Source organism: Tauraco erythrolophus, chromosome 16 (assembly GCF_009769465.1).
Source record: "Tauraco erythrolophus isolate bTauEry1 chromosome 16, bTauEry1.pri, whole genome shotgun sequence".
Classification (NCBI taxonomy): domain Eukaryota; kingdom Metazoa; phylum Chordata; class Aves; order Musophagiformes; family Musophagidae; genus Tauraco; species Tauraco erythrolophus.
The window spans coordinates 1686905-1712733 of NC_141480.1; the positions used below are offsets into that span (position 1 = coordinate 1686905).

At 49.3% G+C, this 25829-nt stretch overlaps 2 protein-coding genes across 2 annotated transcripts; one reads left to right on the forward strand and one right to left on the reverse strand.

Annotated features, from left to right (window-relative positions):
* Positions 1 to 1069: 1069 nt before the first annotated feature.
* Positions 1070 to 12882, forward strand: SHROOM1 (shroom family member 1). Its single transcript, XM_086621674.1, has 6 exons — positions 1070 to 3847; positions 5073 to 5143; positions 8085 to 8654; positions 9019 to 9169; positions 10410 to 10682; positions 12581 to 12882. Exons 1-6 carry the CDS (start codon positions 1070 to 1072, stop codon positions 12833 to 12835), a joined length of 4098 nt encoding a protein of 1365 aa, XP_086477800.1. The 3' UTR covers positions 12836 to 12882.
* An 11479-nt stretch (positions 12883 to 24361) lies between these two features.
* On the reverse strand, positions 24362 to 25722 carry SOWAHA (sosondowah ankyrin repeat domain family member A). The gene is given in 2 exon segments (XM_086621745.1): positions 24362 to 24876; positions 24879 to 25722. Coding segments are annotated over 2 exon segments (1359 nt in total).
* Positions 25723 to 25829: the final 107 nt, after the last annotated feature.

The following is a 25829-nucleotide window of genomic DNA, read 5'->3' on the forward strand; positions in this document are numbered from 1 at the left end:
TACTGACACAGAGTTTCTCATCGAGATACTCTATCAATCTCTCATCAAGCCACTTTCTGTAAGCCTCTGGGAAAGGTTTTCCAAGATGTGTGTTTCTGAGCCCGGGTGGGAATGGCCTGGGAGCTCCCAAACAACAAACCACGTTCATTCGTGTTCATGAAGTAAGGTATGATTTGGTTCTTGCTTCTCCGAGAAGCAATGGAAGCCTTTAAGGAGCAGGGAGACGGCTGATAAAACTGATCATAATCATGATTTCTTCCTATTTGATGATTCTTCCTGGTTGATCTCTGTACTGTTTGTTCGGCACAGCTGTCAATGGGGCACTGACCTGTCCGACTGACTGTCCATGTTCCTGTTTCTCTGTGGGACTTTGTGAAAGGAAGTGTGGAGGCGCCGGTGGTTACCTTGTGTAATGTCATGGAGTCATGTAGTTGCAGCCCCCCATGCTGTTTAGATCAGGGCTGTGTCCCTCCGAACGAGAGCTGGGCACCGATCCGTGGTTGGGAGCATTTTTGGAAGCACAACTCTAAGTCACTTTGAAACTTCAGCCAGCCAGGTGCATGTTGTACTGAAGCACCTCCAGGATTAGGCAGCACCTGAGCTGGGATTTTCAGCCTTTCAGATTCATTTCTAGGCGGATTCAGAAGCTGATTTTGACTCTGGCCCTTGATATTTTGCAGTCATAGCCAGAGGGCAGCTCCTAATTGCATGTATAGTCTTTTAGATTTAATGAAGATCTAGAGACCTCTTGTTATTAAAGACTTGGTTGCTCTGTTCATGATAAAGGAAATGATCATTCCAAGAGCCTGATAATTACTAAAGCCAGGAATTTACTTCTAGCTACTTTAAATACTATTTTGAAGTTCTCCCCTTAGGCATGCATGTGATGCTCTCTGCCTGATCTCCCCAGCTGCAATCAGAATCCTCCCACTGAGTCTTTTCACATGTTTCTCTTTCTTTTTAGGATCCTCTAGTTACTATTGGAATGTGACTGCGGAGGAAAAGGTGCTTTTCCAACAACTCGGTTTTGGACATTTAATCAGACTTTGATTTCTGGAAATGCTACAACATGGCTTCATCTGGGAATGAGATAGAAAGATGGACTCACAGGCAAGGTGGCAGAATTGGAGAGCTAGTAGAGCCTGTGTCCTCTCCTGGAAATGGTAGTCATCTTTCACCAGTCAAGTTGATAGACAGTGTAGATCATCTCTTGCACCTTCCTGGAAGAGCAGACTCTGCTTACAGCTCTTTCTCAGGGGGATCAAATGTTCCAGAGTATCTCACCCCATCGTGCTGTGGTGAAAACTGCTGTTTGCCTCCAGAGCAGGTACCGTACATGGACTCAGAATATGTGAGAGGTATTTATAATCTCGGTGCAGCAAACTCTGACCTCAGATGCCTGCATCCGTTCAAGGCACCAGACCCGAGCATCCATGGTGACTGTCACAGCCTCAGTCTGGCTGAACGCTGTGGAAGCACTCCTACCCGAGGGACTTCAGATCAGGGACCGCTTCCTCTGGCTGCATCTCTGCCTTCTCCTCCCACCCGACTCCATAGCTATAAAGTCACTAGGCACCTGGAAAACTCAAGAGGGAGATGCAACTCTGGAAGTCACAGCCAGTGTAGTAAGCAGCCAGCTCCTTGCGTGCAGGACAATCACCTCGGAGACAGGGATGTACCGTGGAGCCAACACAGGGATGAAATTACTGAGCAAGATACAGTGGCCGCTGGGAGAAAGACTCTGGAAAACAAGGCACTTTCTTCTTCTGATTCTACACATGAGGGGTGTCTATCCAAAATTCAGGGATTAAAGATGGAGGAAAATGGAGAGCGGAGCCCATCCCAACAACCTATAAAGAGAAGCAATCCACACGTTTTCAGCAGACCTTCTTCATTCATTTTTCAAGAATATTTAAAGACTGACTCTGTGGCTAATGTCCCTAAAATACTTTCTGCTTATAATTCAGTTCACGCTTATAAAACATCTGAAGAGATGAACTCCAGGCCCTACCACCCAGTGCGTACCAGCCCCAGCACTGTTAATGGTACACAGGAAGGCAAACAATGTCCCTGCGGTGTGCGTCAGCCACCTTTCAGAGAAGCAGATCTGCAAAGAGCAGCGCCAGAACCCAGCCAACAGTGCCAGGTCCATGCCAAGCTGAATTCAGACTTGGATCAGGATGTGTTTGAGGATGATTGTGACTTAGAATACATGGAGAATGCTCTTCTCTTCCAAAACGCTTCCAGGAAGCTCAACAGTTGTACAGACGAAAATCAGTGCTGTGACGCTGAAGGAAAAATCGGGAGTGATGTTAGGAAACCACTCCCGGGTCAGCAAGCCGAAAGGCAGGGATCATCTCTGTCCTGCAGCTACGATGCTGTGGAAGCGGAGCACCCTCGCTCTGAGGGGCCACATCGGGGAAATAAGCCACGCTGTGACGGTACCAACCAAGTGTCTTTTTTCAGGCCAAAGGAAGGTTCCACATCTCAGTTTTCACGTGATGTCAAGAAAGAAAACCAGGCTGGTAACAGCAGTCCTGACTGTAGCACGCATCTAGAAGAAGAGGAACCTCCTGTTGAGAAACATCAACCTGAATTTCAAAACCAGCTGTTGAGACAGGCTCGGGGTGATCCTGCTGGTGAACAAATAACCAGGCAGACGACTCCCATGCTTTACTATCTTTCTGGGGGTGAAACCACCGGCATCCTGCACCACAACAAGCTCACCCAATGCCAAGAGGACTCAAGGAGCTCACCCAAGGAATTCCCAGCAAGCAGCTACTCTGCCTCAGCACGGTGTCTAGAGATTCAAAGGGAAAGCGATCAGCTCCAAAGGAGCAACCACCACCCTCAGTGCAGGACTGATGATCTCCTGCTCGAGGCTGAAGATCTCGTCCTTGGGAGTCCTGTTTCATCAACAGACGAGAGTTTCAAGAACGACTATAGAGAGAAACTGAAAGTGGCTCAGAAAAAGGTTCTGAGAGAAACCTCCTTTAAAAGAAAAGACTTACAGATGAGTTTGCCTGTTAGACTCAGACAGAAACCCTCTAAAAGGCCTTCAATCGAACACCTTAGGTCGTTGTCGTTATCCAGTGCAAGCGAGAATGCCAAACCTGTTCCTCATTCCCCTTCTCATCTAGAATCCTTGGAAAGTTTCAACAGAGATGAAGAAATTAAGAGGCCACAAACAGGTCGAATAGGGGGAAGGAAAAGAGTAACAAAGGAGCAAAAGAAACTGTGTTATTCAGAACCTGAGAAACTCGATCAGCTGGCAGATAAGGAAGTATCGTGGAGTCAAGTCAGGGATGAAATCACTGAGCAAGATCTAGTGGCAGCTAGGAGGAAGACTCTGGAAAACAGAGGGAGGGCACTTTCCAGTTCAAGTATCTCCAGGACGGAGCTGAAGCAAATCCAGCATACGGCACTTATCGAATACATGGAACGCAAGATTAATCAAAGACCAGGTAGTTCACAACACCTCCCCCTGCATAAGCCGCCCCTGCAGAAGAGGCTGTCGCATCCCAAATGGTCTCCTGGCAAGGTTTCCAATCCAAACGGGAGCAGGAAGGTGCAAAACACTGAGGTTTTCTGCCGAATTTTCTCTAAAGAAGAGTCACCAGATGTTTTTCCCCCTTTGGCTTTTGTTTCCCCGCTGAGTGTGACCAGCAGGTGCGATCCCAGCTCCGATGCTGCTGGTACGACGATCTGGAAGCACGACCCGTCTCCCAGCGAAGCGGACGGGAGCTGGAGCAGCAAGTGTGCGTCAGCTGAAAGTCTCCCTCGGGCAGGTGCTCCTGCATCTGGGAGAGCTCGCGGGAGATCCAAATCAACTCCTTCCTCCGCACAGGTGGGAAGTCAGTAGTTGTTGTTTGAGTTCAGTTTATGACTGACTGTCTGTTTTAGAGAGCTGTGGGACTGTTCACCTGAAAAACTGCTGAACACACAAAGGAGGAATTAAGACTTTTCTTTTTAGTACACAGTAGGGGGATGATAGATGCGGAGGAGAAGCCGCGTTTGCTTAACCTGTAGGAAATGCAGTGTAGCTGTTGGAAAGCAAAAGCGTGCTCTGCTTTGCAGTGTGCAGGAGAAGTCATCTGGGGGGATTCCGAGGGAAGTGCTACCACCTGGAGCATGTTATGTGTTTCTGGTTAATGGTGACAATCTATGATTCTCAAAAACGTTCTGTAGGAGAAAGTATTGCAGACAAGCAAGGTGTTCGTTTAACGTGAAGGGTTGCAAGAGAATTGTGTAAGAATGGAAACATCTAACAGCTGACTGAGACACAGGTTTGGCCTGGGCAGAGTAATTTGTTACTATTCAGCAAGTGCAGAGGTGAAGGCAGGGAGGAAGAGGAGTGTCTGCTTCAAGAGACACCCTGTGCAAGTGCTGTAGGCTTTGCTCGAGGGTTGGATGACACTGGGCACGGAGGGTCCCTTCCAGAGCTGCAGGAGGGTGTGAGGGTCGGGTGCTGGGAGAACCACTTGCAGAGCACACGTACTGTGTGCGGGACGACGCTGTCTGTGTTTCTGCGGTCGCTGTCGTTAACTACAGCAGCTTCATTAGAGCACTGGTGTTACAGATTATAAACGACCAGCCTTTTAGGCTCCTGGATTTGAAGGACAGTAGCTGCCACTATTGTTGTCAAGGAGAATAAAGATGATAAAAGGGTCAGAAAACTAATATATTACTAATATATCACTAAAATTACCCAACTGAAGAGGCCGACAGACTTCCACCAGTGCTGCCTACTTTCTGAATTGTTAGGAGAGGAGAGGATATATTTTGTTGCCAGCTGCTCTTTGGTTTTATAGGGAAAAAAAAGATGGATGCTACCGAGGAAGAGCATAATTGCAATTTCATTAATAAAAAGAGACAGACAAACTAAAAACAAACAAACAAACAAACAAAAAAAACAATCTGAAAAAACCCCAAAAAGCACAAACCTTGATGAACCTGCTCAGAGATCTACTGCTGGCTTTTGTCTCTGGGGATAACAAAACACAGGAATGAAATTAAACAGCTGCCTAGTCTGAAAAATGCTCGTTGTCCCAGTGTGCTGTTTTCATTTCCAGGACACTTGCAGAAGTGCCAGTGGTGCAGCGGCACCGTCTCGGCGTTGGGAGAGCTGTCTTGGCACCCCCAGGTAAGGCTGTGCCCAGATGGAGCCCGTGTCCAAGGCACGTGAACCCCAACAGCAGCCGTGGTCATCTGCTTCCATCCTTGGGATCTTTCATTGTCCATGTGGCAATATTCACCCGCTAAGTTTGGGCTTTTTTTCATTTTGGAACAGTATTTAAAGTCATTTCTACTGTGTGAAGCCCAAGTGGAAAAGGCAGAGTGTCCCTGAGCTGCTCCCCCTGCGGCAGCTGCTCCCCTTCAGATCCCTGAGATCACAGCTCCCTCCTCTGAGCTCTGCGGAAATGGCATCTGCAGCAGCTCGGATATGCCCAGTCTTGAAAAATCTGTGGGATCAGAGCATGTAATAAGGGCTTCTGGTGTGGGATTTTTTAAGGGGGAAAAAAAAAAAAAAAGGTGCTGTTTACATGTAGCTAACTGGAAAGTTTGTGTGTTAACTCTTGATTTTTTGTGTTGCTTGTTTGAGGAGCAGCAGGGGAGAAAAAGATCTGAACTTGGTCTCCACAAGGCAGTGATGCTGACACTTGTGAAGTAATGGAATTTCCGCTGTTTCAGTCCTTCAGAAAGATCCCAACAGTTTCTGGAGGCTTGATTATCTTAGAAAAAAACCTGTATTTTTATTAAGATTTTGACATTTTTCTTAGATTTCCTAGTTTAGCTAAGAGTCTTGGTGGGTCAGCAGGAATGTAGCTGGAAGTTCTGAACAGAACAGTAACATCAGAGACTTATTTGATCGTAGCTCTGTAATACGTACTAAGTAACGAAAAGATGAGAAATCTAGAGCTGGTTTCATTACTAATTAATTACATTATCATCTTTGGGAAATAGCTGTAAGTACACGTTTCATTCTGTTACAGCTATATCTCATTTTTTCCTCTTTTATTTTCCTCCACAAGTGCTGCTGAGCTGTGGGAGGAAACCCAGGCTACGCTGGGCATCTTTGCAGTGCTCCTTACTCAAATAAAAGTTCCGACTGGGACCAGCAGGAAGAGCAGGCTGTGGTCATTGCCCACACCCATAGTGTCTGTGGGTTAGTGAAAAAAAAAAGCTTGAGGACATTCGTGTGCAACTTTTGCATCCGTTCGATTGCACAACGCAGTCGTGAGGTAGTTTCCATGGGCGTCATCCCTTTGCCATGATAACTGCTGCAGGTGGTTTGTTCAACCTACAAGCTGGTCCTACCCCCTGCCATTGCAGTGAGGCCTGAGAATAAGGCCCAGGAATGTTTGCAATGGTTATATCCCTTCTTTTCATCACCTGTCGCTCCATACACACTTGTCAATCCGTGATTGCAATATTGCGTCATCGTCGCATTAATTCGGGTACCGCAGTACGGCGTCACAGCGCGATGCCGTGCTGCTTCGCAGAGGGTTATTTTTAGCACCTTTTCAATGGAAAGGCTTTTCCAGCATCACTGAATCACCAGGGCCGGGTGGTTCAAGTCAAGGTCAGATGAGGTTTTTATTTTTAATTGCAGTGAAAAGGTACACATAGAGACATACACTCTACATAGCCCTGTAGAGCCAGGGCGAGCTAGGGGAGGGAAGGACCGCTGGCTGCCTTGCTTTTAAATGTGACCTTAGAGTCAGAGCTAAACAGAGGTGGGCAGAACCTGCAGTGAACTCTCTGTGCCTGTTTGGAGGGAGAAAAGTTTTGCTTTGTGCCTACAACTTTTGAAGTTCGTGTGTCAGGTTCACATAGTTAAATCAAGGCTTATAAATCTTCCTGCTGTCTAATCCCCCTAGTGTTCCTCTCTACTGTCCCCTCATAATCCTGTTAGGTTATGAAAAATTTTGCTAGAGGAAAAAATAGATTTGTTCATTCAGTTGTGATTATACAATAGTATTTATGTATACAGATGCACCAGCCGTTTTCACAAGCAGTTACATGGATGTACACATGAACATTAGTGATTGCAGGGGATGGTCTACATGTACTCCAGTCATCTCACGTTCAACAGTGCCCCTATATTCTTGCAAATTCTGGTGCAAAGTGTATTTTTAAATGATGTATATCTACTTATCTGTCATCATGAATATAATTATTTATGCCCTACAGGCAGTAGCTTTTTCCACCAGGCAGTAGCTTTTTCCATCAAAGTTTCTGCTGAAGTTCGCATCAGAAAACTCAAAGCACGGAGTCAGACATGCCTTGGCCAACTGAAAAGTAGAAATTTGATCCCAAAATGGTTAACTGAAAGGATTTAATAAAACTTTTACTTAAGTCTAACAGCCATTTCAAAACAGGAGCCTCAGATGAACAGTTGGTATCCAATTCAGCTGAAGAGAAGGAAGCACTAGATGTCCTCTCTAAGGACTGAGAAGTGGGGACAGGTAGCCCAAGTGCTGCTGGAGACAATGATGGCATAAACCAGTTCTCACCCGTGGGCTGAAACGTTCTCGTTCTAGAAATAAGGTGTGAGGAGCAAGACAGTAAAGGTTCGCCCTCTTGCAACGCAGTCACTGTGCTACAAGAGCTGGTGGAGGAAGATGCAGAGTGCAACTCATCTTCCCGTCCCTCCCAGGCGGTGCCCAGATGTGGCCTGGGAAGGTCGTGGCAAGCCCTGGTCCCCACGGGCATCGCGTCCTGCTGGCACCGTGCCCGCCGGGGCTGGTGGGGCGGCTGTGTGCTTCTCATCCGTGCGACGTTTTAGGGTGCTTTTTACCACAGGCTTATTTCGGAAAACACCTATGTTGGTCATAATTAGAAAATCAGAAATTTAATGAGGATTCAAACGATGTGGAGTGGTGCAGTTAGCCGTTTTACATACCCCAGGTTTTTTTTCCCCAAGCAAAATTAATAGGTATTATAGAATCTGAATTTTAGAAACTTTAATAAAAAGAGGAAGCTGGAAGGATAATGAAAATTACCTGTAGCTGCCTAAACAGTCTGCAAAAATATGTGTTGTAGAGGAGGTGTCTGAAATAAAATAGTGTGTCTTCTTACAGTTTCCGTGATCCTGAGAAAGATGGATGTGAGAATCACGAATGTAAAGACAGGATTGGACATGCGTGCTGTCAGGATGGTGAGGAGCCAACTCCCGAAACCTCCGCTCCTGTCCCAAGAAGCGGAAGCGAGGAGGATGCTGGAGCGGAGGAGGAACGCAGACCCGCATCTCCGAACGGCGACGCTTTAACGAAGGGTCCAGAGCCTGCAGCTTCTCCCGAGCAGGTAACAAAGGGCCACGCAGTGTCAGCTCAGCCTCACTGGGGAGACAAAAGCACAGCCAAAGGTTTGATGGCAAAGGACACATCCGTGCACAACAGCCAAGACGGTGTTCTCCCGGAGACAGGGACGGATCTGCCCCAAAGGAGACCGCAGGCTCCTGAAGACCAGCGGTACGAAGAACTTGCTAGGGAGATTGTTGCCAAGGACAGTTCTCTGGTTGATATTCTCCTGCCTCATCCTGTTAGAAAAACTGCTCTCGACCTGATGGAGGGTCTGTTCCCTGTTAACATCTCCATGCTGGATAAATCGCACAGGAAAAAGGGAGACGTACAGCATGCGCAGGAGAATGAGTAAGTAGACAAAAACAATTATCTAGTATTTTAAACTGGTTTAGCGTATGCATGTCATGTATATACTAGTAGTAAGATAACTTGAGCATGGTTTTTTATTTTTGTTTCCTTAGCAAAATATTTTGGCTTTCTGATTTATGTATCAAGAAATAGCTGAGGCTGTGGTTCAGTGATGCCTTATTGAAAGGGACTGTGACAAGGGACTGGGCTGCAAATGTTTTGCTCTCTATCTTTCAAAAACAGAAAAATTGCTGCTGTGAGAAGAGAGGAGAGCGATTCTGAAGTAAAGATGCATAAAAACGTGAACACAGTGTTGGTGAACAAAACTCTGTTTGCCACAGGTGTTTATTTTCTTTTCCGACAGCAGGAAAAGTAGTAAAGATGCAACAGAAGAATGTCCTGAGTCTGAACACGATGCCAAGCACAGGAGTGAAGGTCCCACCTCTAAGGGAAACCAAGTCCTGAATAGGAGCAGAGAGAGCACAAATGACCTAGATGACATCACATCTAAGAAGGTAGGAAGATGACCATCAGAGGAACCGCTGTTTCTTCACCACGACAAAGAAGTTTCTGTTAATGTGACATATGTTCCTGTGGATATTTTTATTCATTACTTTTATCCTGACAATAATGTTTCACAGATAACTTCAAATCTATTTTTGCTTGTAGGTGAAGTCCTGGCAAATTGACATCTTGATCATAAATGGTCGTATTTAAATCCTGCCTGGTTTGGTTCAGATCCCTCCTCCCACACACTTCTCTCCAGCAGGTCATCGGGGATGGGTTGTGCCTGGAACAAGCACGCAGGGCAGGTTATACATTCCCTTCCAAGGCCAGCTCCTGTGCAGCAGCTGACTCACAATCCAACAATCAAATCTGCTCTCAAAATCTGTACAAGCCATTACAGCTGGCAGCCTAAATAAGAAAATTTTTTTGCTCTGATGAAACTGGCAGCAGTCTCTGCGCACTGCAGTGCCCTGTTGATTTCCGTACGTGCAGGGAACAGAGGCAGCTTGGACATAGCTGCACTACGACAGAGACACGGCAGCTTGGACGGGCAGTGTGTAGCTTGGAAGAATCAGATTGGGGTTTTTTCCCCCCTGTAGAAACCCGGCCGTGCCCCCTCCCAGGTAATGACAATCTGCCTTCCTGGAACTCCTCCTGTTGTGCACGTGGCGACATTCTTCGTCACCCACTGCCTGACTGCTGCTCCGGTTCATGGTGGCGTCGGATGATTCCAAAAAAGCTGACAGGGTGGTTCTGCTCCGGTCTTGGGGCTGTTCTGTATCAACATTCTGGTAGAAACCAGCCTCCTCTGCTTGCCGTGCTACCCAGGCACTGGGGCTTGCTCGGGTCACCCATGGAACTGACTTTTTCTGTGTGTATTATAAATGAAATTCCAGCCAGTTGTTGCAAAGCTCGGTAGCAGAGGCGTGACGTCGTGTCTTAGAGCACATCTGGGTGCCATCATGTGGCAGTGTTCGTTGTAGTTCCCTTCAGACCGATTGGAAGCTCTCTGAACTCGGGATTATATCACCAGTTGAGGCAATTACCAGTTATTTGCTTTTCAGAGTTTGAGAATTAAGTACAGCTTAGAAAATCTTTCTCTTTTTTTTTTTTCTTTTTCTTTGCTAGAGCTTGAAATCATTTTAAGTCAAAAGTTTGGCAAAGCTGCCATGAGGAAAATCCATTCTCTAGAAATTACATGGGTTCTCTTTGGCAATACAGTTTTCTATTATTTTTTTCCCTTTGCAGCTGGAACTCATCTCCAGCCTGCGGTCCAAGCTGCAGAGCCTGCGGGAGGAAAGGGAGCTGGTCCTCTCCGAAGCCAGGGAGTGCGCGGAGCAAGGCGAGGAGCTGGAGGCACGGGTGAGGGACATCTGCAAGCCCAATGAGTTTGAGCGCTACCTGATGTTCATCGGTGACCTGGAGAAGGTTGTCAGCCTGTTGCTCTGCCTGTCCAGCCGCCTTGCCCGGGTCCAGAACGCCATGAGGAGGATCGATGGCAACACCGATGCCGAGGAGAAGGTGAGTGACAAGCAGGGTGTTTAATTTGGTTTGTTCGCTTCTTTGCAGATGGGGCTGTGCTCGCCTCGTTGGACAGATCTAAACAAAAGTTGGGAATTATACAGGAATCCCAACCCGCCATCGCTTGGGCAGTTGTTCAGTGCCATGGGCTGTGCCCTCGTGGCCGAAGCAGAGTGGACCTCTGGTGTGGACCACAAGCTCAGCACCAACTCTGCAGCTGGGCGCTGGGGTGGCAGCAGCAGCAAAGCCCGGAGAGGGTCTGTGCCAGAGGGGTGGCCTGTGAACCCTGGGGCTGCTCCAGATCTGTGCTTCAGAGGGCTTTTTGTTGGTTGGTGGTTTGCCACTGGTAATTTCAGTGCAGCAATTACTGCCTCAGAAACTGTGCTTCAGTTGATGGGCTTATCTTGACTGTAGAGAGCAGGAAGAAGATGTGGTTGCAACTTGAGAGAAAATCCCCTGTAGTTTAACTCAACTAGCCAGTTTTGCTGGGAAATTAGGAATTGTCTCATGTCACCAGGAAATCTTTTCAAGTCTGAAATACACTTTTTTGCTAGAGGAGACAAGCCAAATTTATCCCAGGAATGATGCATTCCCGCTGTCTTTGTTGCTTTTAGACACGTTTTTATCAATACAATACCTGCTGTTGCCTCTCATTTGGAAATTAGAAAAGCACAGAGTTAGAAAAGTTGGGATTTCCTGGAGCACTAACAGAGTCCTGCCATGCCCTGTGACATGGAGAACCAGGATCCACTCGCTCCAAAACATCACTCGTGTCAACACAAATAATCCTGAGCAGTATTTCACGCTGACTTTGGCTTTGTGGTTGGTGGGGGCTGCTCTTTCTTTCGTGTTATGTTTATACTCTTCACAGTAAATACACCAAAATAATTTATTCAAGAATTTGAATCACATGCTCAGTAAAGACCTGGTTATGTGCCAGCGTTTTTACAACCATCTCCCAGTTGCTGCAATTGCCCCAGCGTTAGCAAAACCAGCAGTCTTGATCTTTGACTCCAGTTTTAGGGTGTGGATGGTGACCATTGCTCCTTGCTGTATTTATGGACACTGTCCCAAAACAGAACATTTTCCAGCAGTACCATCCCTGTGAAAATCATTACAGCTGAAAGAGAATTTGCTAAAATGTGAAAGGTACTAAAATCCTGTAGAACAGGAAAGGCTTGCTTCTTGTGGGTTTGTTAAAAAGAAATTTGTTAAAGAGGGCAGATTTAGGTTAGATATAAGAAAGAAATTCTTTACATTGAGAGTGGTGAGGCACTGGAACAGATTTTCCAGAGAAGTTGTGGATGCCCCATCCCTGGAGGTATTCAAGGCCAGGTTGGATGAGGCTTTGGGCAACCTGGTGTAGTGGAGGATTTCCCTGCCCATGGCAGGGGGGTTGGAACTAGATGATCTTTGAGGTCACTTCCAACTCTAACCATTCTATGATTCTATGATTCTAAGCCTTTGATGAGCAGTTACAGTCCGTATCAAAGTTGCCTTATCATGTACCTTTTAATAGGAGCCACGATATTTTTTAATAGGGCATTGGCACTGTGGCCACATGCAACTCACAAAATACAAAGGTATGTGCCTTAAAGAGCTTCTAACTGAACAAAGACAGATACAGGCTACTCTAAAATCACCAGAATGTGAAGTATATTGATTTTTTTCCTGAGGGCAGCATGGAAGAAGTGAGCCTTGATAGGGTTTACTGGGTGTCTTTACCTTACAAGCCACAAGAATGAGTAATTCAATTGAGAAAAAACTCACGTGGAACACAAAGCCCACAAGAGGAAGTAATTAAACTAAATCGACTGTGGCTTCCGAATGAAGACCTAGAGTGTGCCAGGAATGGTGAGTTCTCACAGTGTGCTGCTTTGTTCTTTCATTCCGTGTAGCAATCGCTGAACGCACGGCACAAGCTCTTGTCTAGACAGCGGGAAGACGCCAAAGACCTGAAGGAGAATCTAGATCGCAGGGAAAGAGTGGTCTCTGGCATCCTTGCCAAATACCTGACTGATCAGCAGCTCCAGGACTACCGACGCTTTGTTCAGGTCAAGACCTCCTTGCTGATTGAACAGAAGGACCTTGAAGAGCGGATTAAATTTGTCGAAGAACAGCTAGAAAATCTTGAGAAAAGCATCCCCCTCTAATACCCACCAACAGACCGTCTGTTTCTACACACCGTAATTTGTGACGTTTCCCTGGAAATCCCCGCGCCCCCCCTTTGGTGAATTTTGGCAATCCTCTTAGTGCCACAGGATTGACAAGTGCTTGGATGCTCCAGGGATGCTCTGGGCACACGCTGGACCTGCCCTTCCCCTTTGGACGGGCCAACTGACGGCGTCTTGCAGTACGTAACAGACTTCAGTTTTGGAAATGACCAATAGGATGTGTTGCTCCTATTAACTTGGCATGTATTTCCCCTTCTTGTTGTCTGTCCATCTGTTTCCAGATTGACACAATCTCAATAAAAGAACGATACAAATATTTTCCTCTTCTGGGTGGGCTGAGTGTTTGAAATGAAAAATGACGTGGGCGTTCAAATTTGAACTGGAGATTGCACAAAGCCATAGGAAATGTGATGGACCATTTCAGTGGAACTCCTGCGCTCGTTTATGTGTATGACACAGCAAAAATACACTGTAATGGAAGAAAATTATTATTTTATTTCTTGGCAGTTGCCATCCATGAATCTGTCTTGGCTCTGCATAATCCCAGTATGCTGATCAGTGGTGGGTTTTAGGAGGTCATAAAAAAGGGTGGTCCTCATTGGCATCCAAAAGAGCCGACTGGTGATGAAGACAGCTTAAATGAATGCTTTTGGGAATGATGAGCTCTGAACTTCCTCCTGCACAGTCATTTGCAGAGTCCTTGCTATGCTTTTAAAATTGTTTATTTTTCAAGCAGCACCTTCAGGGGTTTGTTTTCAGGTAGTTTTCAATTGTCAGCGTGCACAGAAGTGCTGAACGTGGGGGGAAAGCTCTGCTGCAGTGCCAGGTAGGTGGTGGGATGAGTGGAGGAGATTGTTCAGTTTCAATGAGGCTTTACAAAAATCTCTTGGCACAAATGTTTTAAACTAATGTTGTGTGTTGAGTCAAACCAGTGATGTTGCTGTATTTAAAATCTGAGTGTGTGTTTGTTTGGTTTGAAGTATTGAGTGAGAGGAATGTCCAGTCTGAGCTGCAGACCTAGACCATGAATGAGGCGGCTACTAATCAGACTCAGGTTTCTTCCACAGGCAGAGCAGTTGTTGGTTGCTCCATGACATTGTTCCATGATGTTAGGAAGTATTTCTTCTCTGAAAGGGTTGTCAGCCACTGGAATAGGCTGCCCAGGGAGGTGGTTGAGTCCCCATCCCTGGATGTGTTTAAGAATAGGGTGGATGATCTACTTAGGGATATGGTTTAATGGGGATTAGGGACGGTTGGACTCAATGATCTCTAAGGTCTTTTCCAACCTAGAAATCTATGAATCTATGATGTTTGGCTTTACCAAGAAATGTTTTAGTCGTGGTGTGTGTCCTGACTATGGTAAGTACCATCACCACTGAGAGAAACCGTCCTGTTCCTGAGGCATCCGCTCCTTTGGGATTGCAGGAGCTTTCGATAAACACACAACCACCCAGGACGGGGAATCACCACGGGTTAAACTGATGGTTTAGGTTCGTTTTACCTCTGGTCACATTCTCCATCCGAGTTTACCCACTGGGCAACAGGGATGAAGCGCTGGAGAAACGACAGCGTACAAAAAGGCGAGCGCTGCACGCGTTCTGCGTCAGCGATGTTCGTTCACCACAACTTGCCAACATTCTTGTGGCTGAAAGAGGGCACCAAATGGGGTACAACGTGCTGCCCTTGCCCACGGGCAAACTCAGAAGCGGCCTGGGAGTTCCACGACAGTGCAGGAAAGCACAAACAGCGTGCCAGACCCGAGGTTGTTGACTACTCTCTATTTGTCTTCGGAATGAAGGAGTGTGTCATCAGGTGCTGTCCCGGCTCCAACAAAGCGGCGTGGTTCTGGTCGAAGTTTGCATGTTTCTGTAGCCCTGCTCACGTTTCAAGAGAAAGCCAGGTAAGGCTGCCAAGGCTTGGCGTCGGAAGCCAGTTGTATGATGTGGACCACCTGCCAGTAAATAGATTTGAAACAAGGTGTGCAAGTGGGTGGCGTGTAGCAAAGAGTAGTTCTGTGAATATTAACGTTTTGTCCCAGTGATCTGAACAAACTAGATTGGGCTTAATGCTGAAAACACTGTTTGCCTGGACACAAGTAGCTCCAAGCTGCTGTGTGTGCTGGGGTTGTTGCCTGAATAGGTGGGGAAGGATGGCCAGACACTGGAGATCCTGGGAGTAGACCTGTTCAGTGGTTCTCGGCCACAAATACTGACTTTTAGTGTGTAAATCTGGAAGGTGCCTTTTGAAAATAGTCTTTAAAGTAACAGAAGTGATGCTAATGGAATTAACAGAGAATTGAAAAAATATAAGCCATGTTCAATGAGCTGTTTGCATTATTTGAGAAGCCTGACCTGAAGGTACACTCTTATTATTACTCCTCGTTGAGGAAAATCCACCTGATTGGAAATAAATATTTGATAATTGAAGCTAATGCTTACTTTTAAGGGAAAGAATAGGTCTTCCCCGTTTAGTTTCTCTTCTCTTTCTGATCCTTTGTGTCACGGGGAGGATGATTGCTGCTCCTACCACGCTGGCATTCACAGGTGCGCTTCAAAGAGCAACAATTAGAAATAACTTGTACTCTATTTTCCAGAAAGTCACATATCTGTGCTCCTTGTGACTTTGTTAGAACTGTGAATTTCAGGCAAAGTGGATACAGTGATGACATCAGCCTCTTTGCTGGCAAGCAGAACGCCCCTTTCCAAAGCACCAGCAGGTCTGGATTGTCAGGTGGGTCTCGATTTTGATACTGATCGTTTGTTATCGATGTATTACCAGGGGCCAAGCCCAAGGTAATGGTGGTAGTTCACACTGGACCCAAGGCATGCGCAGCGTTCCTGGCACAACGACGTACTAAGATGTGGGCTTTTAAAATCATATTTTATATGCAAATAATGATTTAACCTGATCCCATCTTAAGAGATTCACAGAGGGTCCTTTTGAATAGCTAGGAGCAGCCCTGGGGACCTCTGAGACTGGCGAAATGCTCTTGGGTTGCTCAAAATCGCAGCCGTTACCTGCAGGAGAAAGGGATGCTCTGTTCTTGCAGGTGGGCTTGCGTCTCCTGGCAGCGTGGGGTGGCCAAGAACTCCCTCTAGAGAGGCCAGTGCTCTTCACTTCTTAGCTGCTGGGAGAGGGGACCGTGTCAGGCAGGTGGTGTCCACATCCTGCAGGTGATGGTCTTGTCTTCACATCAGTTTACGTTATTCGCTTATCTGTCTCTGAAGTAGAGTTTCCAAACTGAGCCTGTCTGCGGGGCTGGCAGGAGGCTGTCCCCGCGAGTCAGACCTTGAGTCACGCTGCAGCTCAGCCAGTTTTGCATACGATAAGCATCCCTCTCCACTCCGGTTACAAGTACAGACTGGAGTCAAGAAATGGTTTAAGCACCTGCTTGGAGGTAGTTAAAGCACTAATGACATCTCCATGGCAATAACCACAGCTTACACTGTGGCAGCTTTTTCCCAACTCCAAGTCACGCAGTTCAGCTGATAGTACCTTAATTTTATTCTGAGGAATAACATGAGAAGACTTCATGTTCTCGCTTAAGCTGCCTGAAGAGCTCTATAAACAGACAAGTTTCCTACTGCTGTCCCAAGCTCTCCCTTCTCTAACCATGGTGTCTCCTGCGGGTTCCTGCAGCAACAGCAAGAACAAAACCCAGAGCCCCTGCGTGCATCTGCCATGGCTGCAGCGCGGAGGCAGCCGACCCCGGCCGGCCGTTGAGTTCATGCAGCTGCCCCTGCTTCTGCCTTCCTTTCCTCCCTCTCGGAGCACTGGAGCCAGGGTGGCCTGACACACGGAGCACCTCCCTTCTACAACACTGAGCCCACACTTCTCCAGACAGTTTTTGTCTGGAGAAGCAGAAGACTGGAATTTAACGCTCGGGCTGTAAATGGCAGTAACAGTGGTCGTCTTAGGGAGGCAAATCTAAGGATTATGGAACTGGAAGCATTAATTATTACCGTTAATAGCACTACTCACTAGCCTGCCATTTGTGTCTCCTCCAGCAGTGATCACAGAATCACAGAATCGTTAGGGCTGGAAGGGACCCCCAAAGGTCATCCAGTCCAACCCCCTGCAAGGAACAGGGGTATCTCCAACTAGATCAGGTTGCTCAAGGCCTTGTCCAACCTGGCCTTGAACGTCTCCAGGGATGGAGCTTCCACCACCTCTCTGGGCAACCTGTTCCAGTGTTCTACAACTCTCATGGTAAAAAATTTTTTCCTAATATCCAACCTGAATCTACCTCCCTCTATTTTAAAACCATTACCCCTTGTCCTATCACAACAGGCCCTCCTGAACAGCCTCTCCCCATCTTTCTTGTAGGCCCCCTTGAGGTACTGGAAGACTGCTATAAGGTCACCCCGGAGCCTCCTCTTCTCCAGGCTGAACAGCCCCAACTCTTACAGCCTGTCCTCATAGGAAAGGTGCTCCAACCCTCTTATCATCTTCGACCAAGCTGCCTCTGCCCAGCACGTTAGACCAGTGAAGCCTTAATGCTCCCATCTTCCCACCTGCTGCCCAGAGCCCTGGAAAGCTGTTGGCTCTCAGGGGCTTCGGGGCCTCGGCAATTCGCCAGCGCCGAGACCTGCTGAGCCACTTCTCTGCAAAGTCAGGTGTCAGGTGTGTGTGTTGGGGAATGTCAGGAATGAAGGAGCTGGCGGCTGCCTGACCCTCTGGGGATCGCAGGCAGGAAATCCCCGTGGCTGCCCAGCAGGTGGGGAACGGGGACGCTGGGGAGGCTCCTGTTGCAGCCTGCAAGCTCGCTGCTGCCTTAACATCCCAGGTTGGAGGTAACCGGACGCCAGCACCGCGAGAAGATTGCTATCAGAGACCGGCGGTGAGGTGTCTGTCAATTAATTACAGCCACCTTCAGGAGAAAGCAAAATAGTAGTGCCGAGGAGAAGGGAGAAGGTGAACTGGGCAAAATGCAAGAGGCTGGATCTCCCCTGTGGGGTGCAGCTGCGGGAAGGCTGGTGGGATTCCAGGAACCGTCTCTGTAACTCGTTTGGCCATCCACGCACGAGCAGTGGGGGGGAAGAAACTGCAGTCCTTCTGTTCTGCTGAGCCAGGGCAGGTGAGCCTGGTGGCAGGATAAAAAGACACTTTGTGTTGCCCGGAGCCAGAGGTGAGCTGGTGCTCCCATGCGGGACGGGGCAGGTGGTCGGTGGCAGCAGACTGTGCACCACGGCTGTCTGATGGCATCTTGGCAGCAGCTGCGATGATTTTGGAAGTAGTGGCTCATTTAGATTTAGATTTAACACCCACGGTGATGTGTGGGAGTCGCTGCTGGATCAGGAGCTGCTGTTTCAGCCTCTCAGGGACTGAATTGAAGGATCTTATTATTTTTTTTTAAACCCAGGCCTCGTTTTCTTCACTGGGGTGTTAAGCTGTGGGACTTTTGCATGTGGAGCTAATTAAGGAGTGGAGGGGTGCAGGGGTTAATGTAAATGTACTCTGCAAAAGATCTCTTTGGTGCTTGTGAGAGCTGCATTTAATAAGTAGAAGGATGTTCTCTCTGCTTTGGGAATTCATGGCAACCATCTGAATAAAATTTTAAAAATAAACTCAGAGCAGCATTACAAAGCTAATATTCTACGCCTGAAGGGAGCCCACGTATACATTAAAGAATAATCAGGCTGTAGGAATCACGCAGCCTCTGGGTTTCACAAAACGCACTCAAGAAGCAGCACATAACTTTCGCTGCTAAAGGAAGAGGCATTAAAGGTTCTCAGACTCTTAAATGTCACATGAGCCTCGAAGCTGAGTCATCTCATAGATAAATCCACAGAGAGAAAATACGGGCTGGAACTGATAGTCCTGATTCAGAGAATAAGAGACATTTCTAAAAATGTGCCTGAACAGGCACGTGTCTTTCTAACAGCCTTCAGCCCGTGACGGAAGAACAAGAACATCCCCAACTACCTCAAGAGGAACCACTTGTGAAACAATCCCTGCCCCGTGGCAACTCCTGATGGGATGGCTGGTGGCTTCAGCACCCCGTTCTGGGGTCCAGCTGCTCCCTGCTGTGTGCGAGGCCAGTGTCACCCAGTGTCACGGTGGTTTGCTTTGGCTGGAAACTCGTGCTCTCAGATGAAGAAAAGAGTAATGCTCTACCTGGGGATGTTCTGCACATCCCTAGTTTTTCCTTCACAAAAAGAGAAAAAGACATAACAAAGCTGTGCTAATATTAACAGCACAGATCTCTTTTTGCCTTGGCTCAGAGGCAGATTATTGTTTCACTAGAAGTCATTGTCATCACAGTAATAATTAAAAAAAATTCCAAACTGAGCTGAAAGGATTCCGATGCGCAGCGCTGAGCGACTGCTGGGCAAACCCTGCCGGGACAGCGGCCGCACAGCTGTGCCTGCGGATGGTGGCGGTGGTGAGGCTGGAGCTCGCCCAGCCCAGCCGTGGTGGTGGTGGTGGTGGTGGTGGTGGTGGTGGTGGTGGTGCCCCAGCCCGGCCATGGTGGTGGTGGTCCACGCAGCGCCTGGTCTTGCTGGTCCCACTGAGGATGGCAACCTGAACGAGCACGGAACGTGGCGGCCGGCTTGGACGGGATGAAGAGATGACGGTAACGCGATGGGTGCGTGGTGAGGCGTGAGGTGGGGGCCCAGGAGATGTGTGGTTGGGGACAGCTCTGGCTGTGGGTCCTGGGTGTTTCTCGGGCTGGCTTGGGGGTGTTACTGGCAGAGCTGCTGCCGTAAATCCCGGCCCAGCCCCTGCACTGGGTACATCCACTTGGATTGGCCAGAAAATCTCACTTGCTGGTGCGTTTTATTCCACTTGAGGAACGCCACGAGTTCTACGTGGAGAAACGGTCTTTCCCTTGTATAATCTGCATTTCTATCAGAAGGGTTTGTTGAGATGTATTTACCCAAAACCACTCTGTGGTGCTATGGGCTTTTTTTTAAGCTTTTTTTTCCCCAGTGTCCCTTTGGGGGCAGTGAGTAGGACCAGACTGCTCCCGCTGGGGGCTGCGCTGCGGGTCTGTATGAGAAACCTCTGCCGATGTAACAGCGCTGACCAGTGGAATGAGTTTGGTGAGAGCAGTTCATCTGTCTCTAAATGATTTTTTTTTTAACTAGTCTAGAGTATTTGGCAAGGAGATGCTCTTACCACAGGCAGCTGCTTCACCATGAGAAAGTGTCTCCTGATGGAGTTTTTCTGGCAGTTCACTCCAAAAGCGCCAGCAGCTGACCGGCCACCGTCGTTCAACGACCAGCAGTTGGCAATAGTTTGGTCTGGGCTTGTGCACGCAGTGCAAGGGCTGGATGTGCTCAATGATTTGCTTCTTCTTATAAATTAGTGAAATAAACCTTGGAACTGGAACGGAAAATGGATGTTCCTCATTACGGTGCAGAGCTTTTGATCTGTGTCGTCCTGTTCTCCCCCTGCAGCGAACAAACGCCGCGCTGTTCGTGCCCACGCTACGTGCTGGCCAAGTCCCCGTTAACAACCGCTTAATCTGGGGAGTCCCACATTAGTACAAAACACTGGAAAGAGCAAAAACTGCCATGTTGCCAGTTCACTCAGCTTAATTTGCAGATCAGGAGACAAATGCTCCCAAAGAATGTAGGTCACGGTGGAACCGTGCCGAGCAGGAGGCGAAGGGCCGAGCAATGGGGAGTTTGGGGGCTGTCTCGAACGGCCTCCTCTGCCGTCGGCTGGTGGGTGCACCTCCCCTGGCTCTGCTGGAGTTATTCAGCGACTCTTCTGCTTCTCAGATGAAGAAAAAGAGCTGCTTCTGCTGCTGGACCAGCGATGCCGAAATCTCGCCGTGACTCCTTTGCAGTTCCCGGGGTTTCCATGGAACAGGTGTTTCTAGGTGGCACTCACAAGGGAACGGAGACGGCCAGGAATCCACGTGAGCCTGCCCACCAGCGCGCCGCCTCACGCTGCTCCAGTCTGTCCCTTTGCACGGAGCCGCGGCTCGAAGCGTGTTTGCACCTCGTCAGTGCAGGTTTCTGAGCTGATGTCCCTCGGAACAAAACGTGCCGCAGCACGGACGACCGGAGGAGTTATCTTAGACGGGGGGGAGCCAGGGTCAGGCAAACATGAGGCTTGCAGATCTCTGATGGCTGCTGAACTAACATCTGAGCCGGTTTTATTTGCGGAGGCGCTCCACTGAACGCGCAGCATGCACGGGTTGCAGCGTTCACGGGTTGCGGATGACGCTGCTCGAGCTGCCTACAGGTCTAAAAAAAAATTATCTTGATTTCCATTTGGAGAATCAGCACTAACTGCGTGCTTTCAACAAGTGGCCAGGGTGATTAGCTCTGTTTCATAGCAGCAAAACTGAGATGTGGCAAGCGGGCAGGCTGGTAACCAAGGCAAAATACAACCCCGAGCTCCCGAGTCCTGGTCCTGTGCCTCATTTGCACCTTCCATCTCCAGCCCTCTGCTGCTGCCAGCCTTCCCCACCATGTTGGCCATCTCCTGCCAGCAGGAGCCCAGCGGTGTTTGGTTTTATCCCTGCAGTCAGCTCTGACGGTGCAGGAGGCAGCTCCAGGCTGGGCCAGAGGTTCAAGAAGCTGCTTGCCCAGCCCGCGGAGCTCTTGCACAGCCTCTGCCAGCGCACCGACGGGAGCCACGGCCCTCTCGGCTCCGTGGCTTGTGAAAGCATCCTAAACTTCACAGCTCCTTCGTTCACGTGAAAATCCTACCGCGTTCCGCCGGATTTGGGCTCCACACAGCGATCCCGAGGAGAATCTGTCGGGCTGAGGGATTCACAAACCCGTCCCAGCCCCAGTCCCTTCCACAATGTAAACGGCGCCACACGAAAGCAAAACCCAGGCAGGCTGACAGACTGGTTTTACTTCAAACTAAAGGCAACACACGTTTCTGTAGGGGTGACAGCAGCGCACTCGCAATGCCTCTCCGTGTTTGTTTACACCTAAAGCCCTACGGCACTGGGAAACTAATCACAGCCTGCCTAAATGCTCCCTTTTCCTTAATCTGCTCAACAGGCAGGAGGAATGAGCTGAGTCACTGCACAGACGTGTTGGCAGAGCCTGGCCCACCCCACCCACCCTTGTGAGCTCCCCACCTTTGTGCTGCAACCTTCCTGCGAGCCTCCGAGCACCTCCCCGGGGAATGCTGTTACGGACCAGAGCCCTGTTGTTGTTGCTGGGCGTTTTCCTGTCACCCCAGCTCATCGCTGCGATGCCCCCGAGGAAGGAGTAGTGCAGAATTTCCTTGATGATGCATGTTGCAATGATGAATTCTTATCTCAGCTGGGACTTCTTGAATTCCTTTGACAGAACAATACAGGAGCAATGAAACCTTCTCCCTACTTTCCTGACAGTGAAGTCATAACCGGGCTTTACAGGTTGCTCACTGGGTGTTTTAAACAGAGAACACTCCTGAAACCTCACCTCGGACTCGAGTGGGTTTTACTCAGAATTAGCACTAAAAATTCGGCTATGTGACTTGAATCAAGTGTATATCCATAACTACTGAACAAACTTCCCAGTAAGGCCTGGTCAAACTGGAGAGCGTTTCCAATTCACACAAAACCAGAACGCCCTGCCGGTGCCTCAGACGCAACACGAACGCACACACATGCTTCTGTGGTTTCAGGAAACGTAGAAAGAAAAGTGTTTAATGTCAATAAACTTGGAAACACTTTTTAGAACAGAGCGACAAACTTTTTTGCTCCCGGAACTCTGTGAGCTGACACAGTGCAGCACAAATCGAGGTTTCAAGTGACCGGACTGGTCAATGGTCACACCAACAGCTATGGAGCAAATAGGATTTTATTTTTTTTTTTAAACCCCACTCCAGATATAGAAGTTTGCTTAACAACTTAATTAGTTCAATACGGAAGCAGGCTGGTACAGAGTAATCCAGTCTCCTCCGAGAGCAGGTGGATCAGACCCCTCTGCAATCACTGATGACGCTCGCCACGAACGTCACCAACTCCAGGGAGAGTGTTTTGAGGTACAGGAGGGCACTGCCTCCACCTTCAGCACAGACCGACAGCATTTCTTGCCCAGCGTTTGGGAGAAGCCAATTACAGCCAATTAGAAGCACTAGGCTTAATTGAAGGCTAAAAAAACACCCATTCCTGAAGCCACTGACTTGGAAAGAAAGGCAAAGCATGCAAACGAGCGTTTCGGTATGGAAATCGAAACACCTGAGGGGCTGAAGAGCAGAGCAAGCGCAGTTCTGCCATCACCTTCCTCACCTCTGGATTACAGGAGTTTCTGAGGGTTTAGCAGACTGGCCCCAAGAGTCAGGCAGTTTCTGTTCTTAGCTCTGCCCCTTCGCATTAACTTTAACCAAACAGTAATTAAAAAAAATAATAATCTCACTGCAAATGTACTACTTAACTGGCAGTTAGCATGCTTTTTGGGGCTACGTGTAGTTCTACATATAGAACAATAATGTTGATAATATAGAAGAAGAAGAGCAGCCAGTTTTAGGTCAATGATTCATGCTGCAGAGATAAACATTGCTTTAAGAGGTCATGCAGACATTCTGTCATGAAACACCTAACATAACATAAAGCCCAATTTTTTATAAATATTTATTGTAAATAGGCCAAAATCAAAGGCTAAGTTTTAAATAAAAAGAATCACACACACAAGCCCAACTTTGTTTCCAGTTGGCTACACAGAAACTCTGCAGCATCCAATTCCCAGTTTTGCAGTTCATTTTTTCACTATCAAATATCAACAAGGGCTTTATTCAGATTAAGTGATTGAACTATAGTCAAGTTTAAATGTTCACAGTATCATGAAGACACAGTTAGTACCACCTGGTCAAAAAGTCTTTCAGGAAGAGAAAAAAAAAAAAAAAAATTAAAAATGCTAACCTAGCTTTCCAACTGAGGTAGACAGGTCACGGTGACTTGGGTGCTGAGGGTTGGGTTCTTTTATTTTTTTAAACCTGCTCATCTAATAACATGCTTTAGGCAACAATCGAGATTGTTATGTTAGTATTTCTGACAGCGAGAAACTTTGTTTTGAAAAAGTAAAGTACACAATTTTTTCGAAATAGAAAGATTCCTCTTCTGTTACCAAAATAATCAGAAACATCATAGAAAACTATGCATCTTTCCTCTAGTAATGTCAGCCTGCTGTTGTAACAAGCCGTGTGCAAGTAGCCAGCTACCAGCTTGCTGTTCACAGTGTAGAAATGCAACTCTTTACCTCGCTTTTGCTCTCCAGCCGAGGAACACAGACCAAGGTGGCTGCACCTTCAGCATCTTAACCTGCCTACGTGCCCAGAGGCTGCTTTAGCTTTCCAGCCATTAAGTACAAAGGTCGCAGTCTCCACCAACACATCAGCACAGCATTTACAACGCTCCCTGGGCAGCTCCCTTTCCACAGGCGTCTGTGAGCTGCGTTTCATCCCGTGGCCTTTGGAGCCTATCGCCGAGTTCATTAAACATCCAAAAAGACAGACATGGAGAGAAGGAATCCAAGCTGCTTCTGCGAGAGGAAAACCAAGACCCAGTCACGTTGTTAAACAATTTCGATCCCAAGAAGGCAGAGGCTAGTGGCCAAAGAACAGCTCAGAAACAGGTCTGCGCTTCACAACGACCTGCTCTTCCTCTTCCTCCATCACCTCGGAGAGGGAGGAATATGAAGGGAAGCCCCCTCTGGTCTTTGGCTTCCTCCTCGGGCCCGTGGTGGCAGCCAGGAGCTTGTTTAAGGACGAGGGCTTCCTTAAACCTTTGGTGAGATCGCAGAAAGCCATGTCATCGGATATGACCCCCAGGAAAGTGCTAGTGGAGCTCAAGATGGAAGCCGCGAGCTTTGTGGTCTTCTTGATGGGCATGGAGGGCTCCATGCTGTGGGGGAGACTGGGGTCCCCCAGCAGGCGCCTGACCGCAGAAGACGCCCCGTCCTTTAAGTACTGGTGTGGCTTCTTCCCACTGTAGTCCCTCAGGTCGGTCCTGGCGTGGTAGCTGTAGACCAGCATGGCAATGACCTTCTCCTGGCCGTGGATGGCGGCCAGGTGCAGCGCCGTGTAGCCGCCGTGCGACCTGGCGTCCACGTCGACGCGGGCCCCCCCTTCTCGGCCGCTCGGATGATGTTGGTCACCATGTCGCAGTTGCCGCTCTTGGCGGCCCAGTGCAGGGCGGTGAAGCCGGAGATGAAGTCCCTGCGGGCCGCCAAGCTGGCATCGCCCAGCAGCAGCCCGTGCAGCTGCTGGGTCCAGCGCCCGCCGGCCGCCAGCACCAGCCACCGGTGCTCGGCCTCCTCCAGCGGCACCGCCGCCGGCTCCTCGCTGGCCCGGTGGGTCCTGGGCGCCCGCCGCAAGCCGGGCGAGCGGCACCCGGCGTCCTCCTCCGCCGGCGGAGGTGCCCGGGGGGACGGCGGCTCCTCGGACGGGCCCAGCGCGGCGGCGGGGGGCAGCGCGCAGCGCACGGGCAGCATGCAGGGCTTGGGGGGCGGCTCCCGCCGCGGCCCCCCGCCGCCGCCGGGCAGCGGCACGCCGCCGCCGCCGCTCTGGAAGAGGCCCCGCAGCTCGGAGACGGCCCGCGGCGACGGCTCCTCCTCGGGGGGCGACGGCTTCTCCTCGGGGGGCGCCGGGGAGAGCCGCCCGACGGGGTCGGGGTCGGCGTCGGGGGCGCCGCCATCGCCCTCCGGCCCCGGCGCGTCCCCCGGCGGCGGGGGGGTGCGCAGCTCCCGCCGCAGGACGACGAACTTGGCGCCGTCGCGCTCCTTCACCACCGCCACGGCGTTCACCGCCGCCTTGAACCGCTCCCGCCGCTCCGCCCGCGCCTCCGCGTCCCCGCCGGCCTCCAGCAGCGGCCGGAAGGCGCTCACCAGCTCGGCGTTGCGCACCCGCCCGCCGCGCTCCCGCAGGAAGCCCCGCACGGCCGCCGCGCTGATGTCGAGCTCCGCCATCCCGCCGCCGCCGCCACAGGTGGTGGCGGTGGAACCTCCGCCGGCTCCCCGCGGCGCAGGGAAGGAGGAAGGCAGGGAGGGAGGGAAGAAGGCAGGGAGGGCGCCCG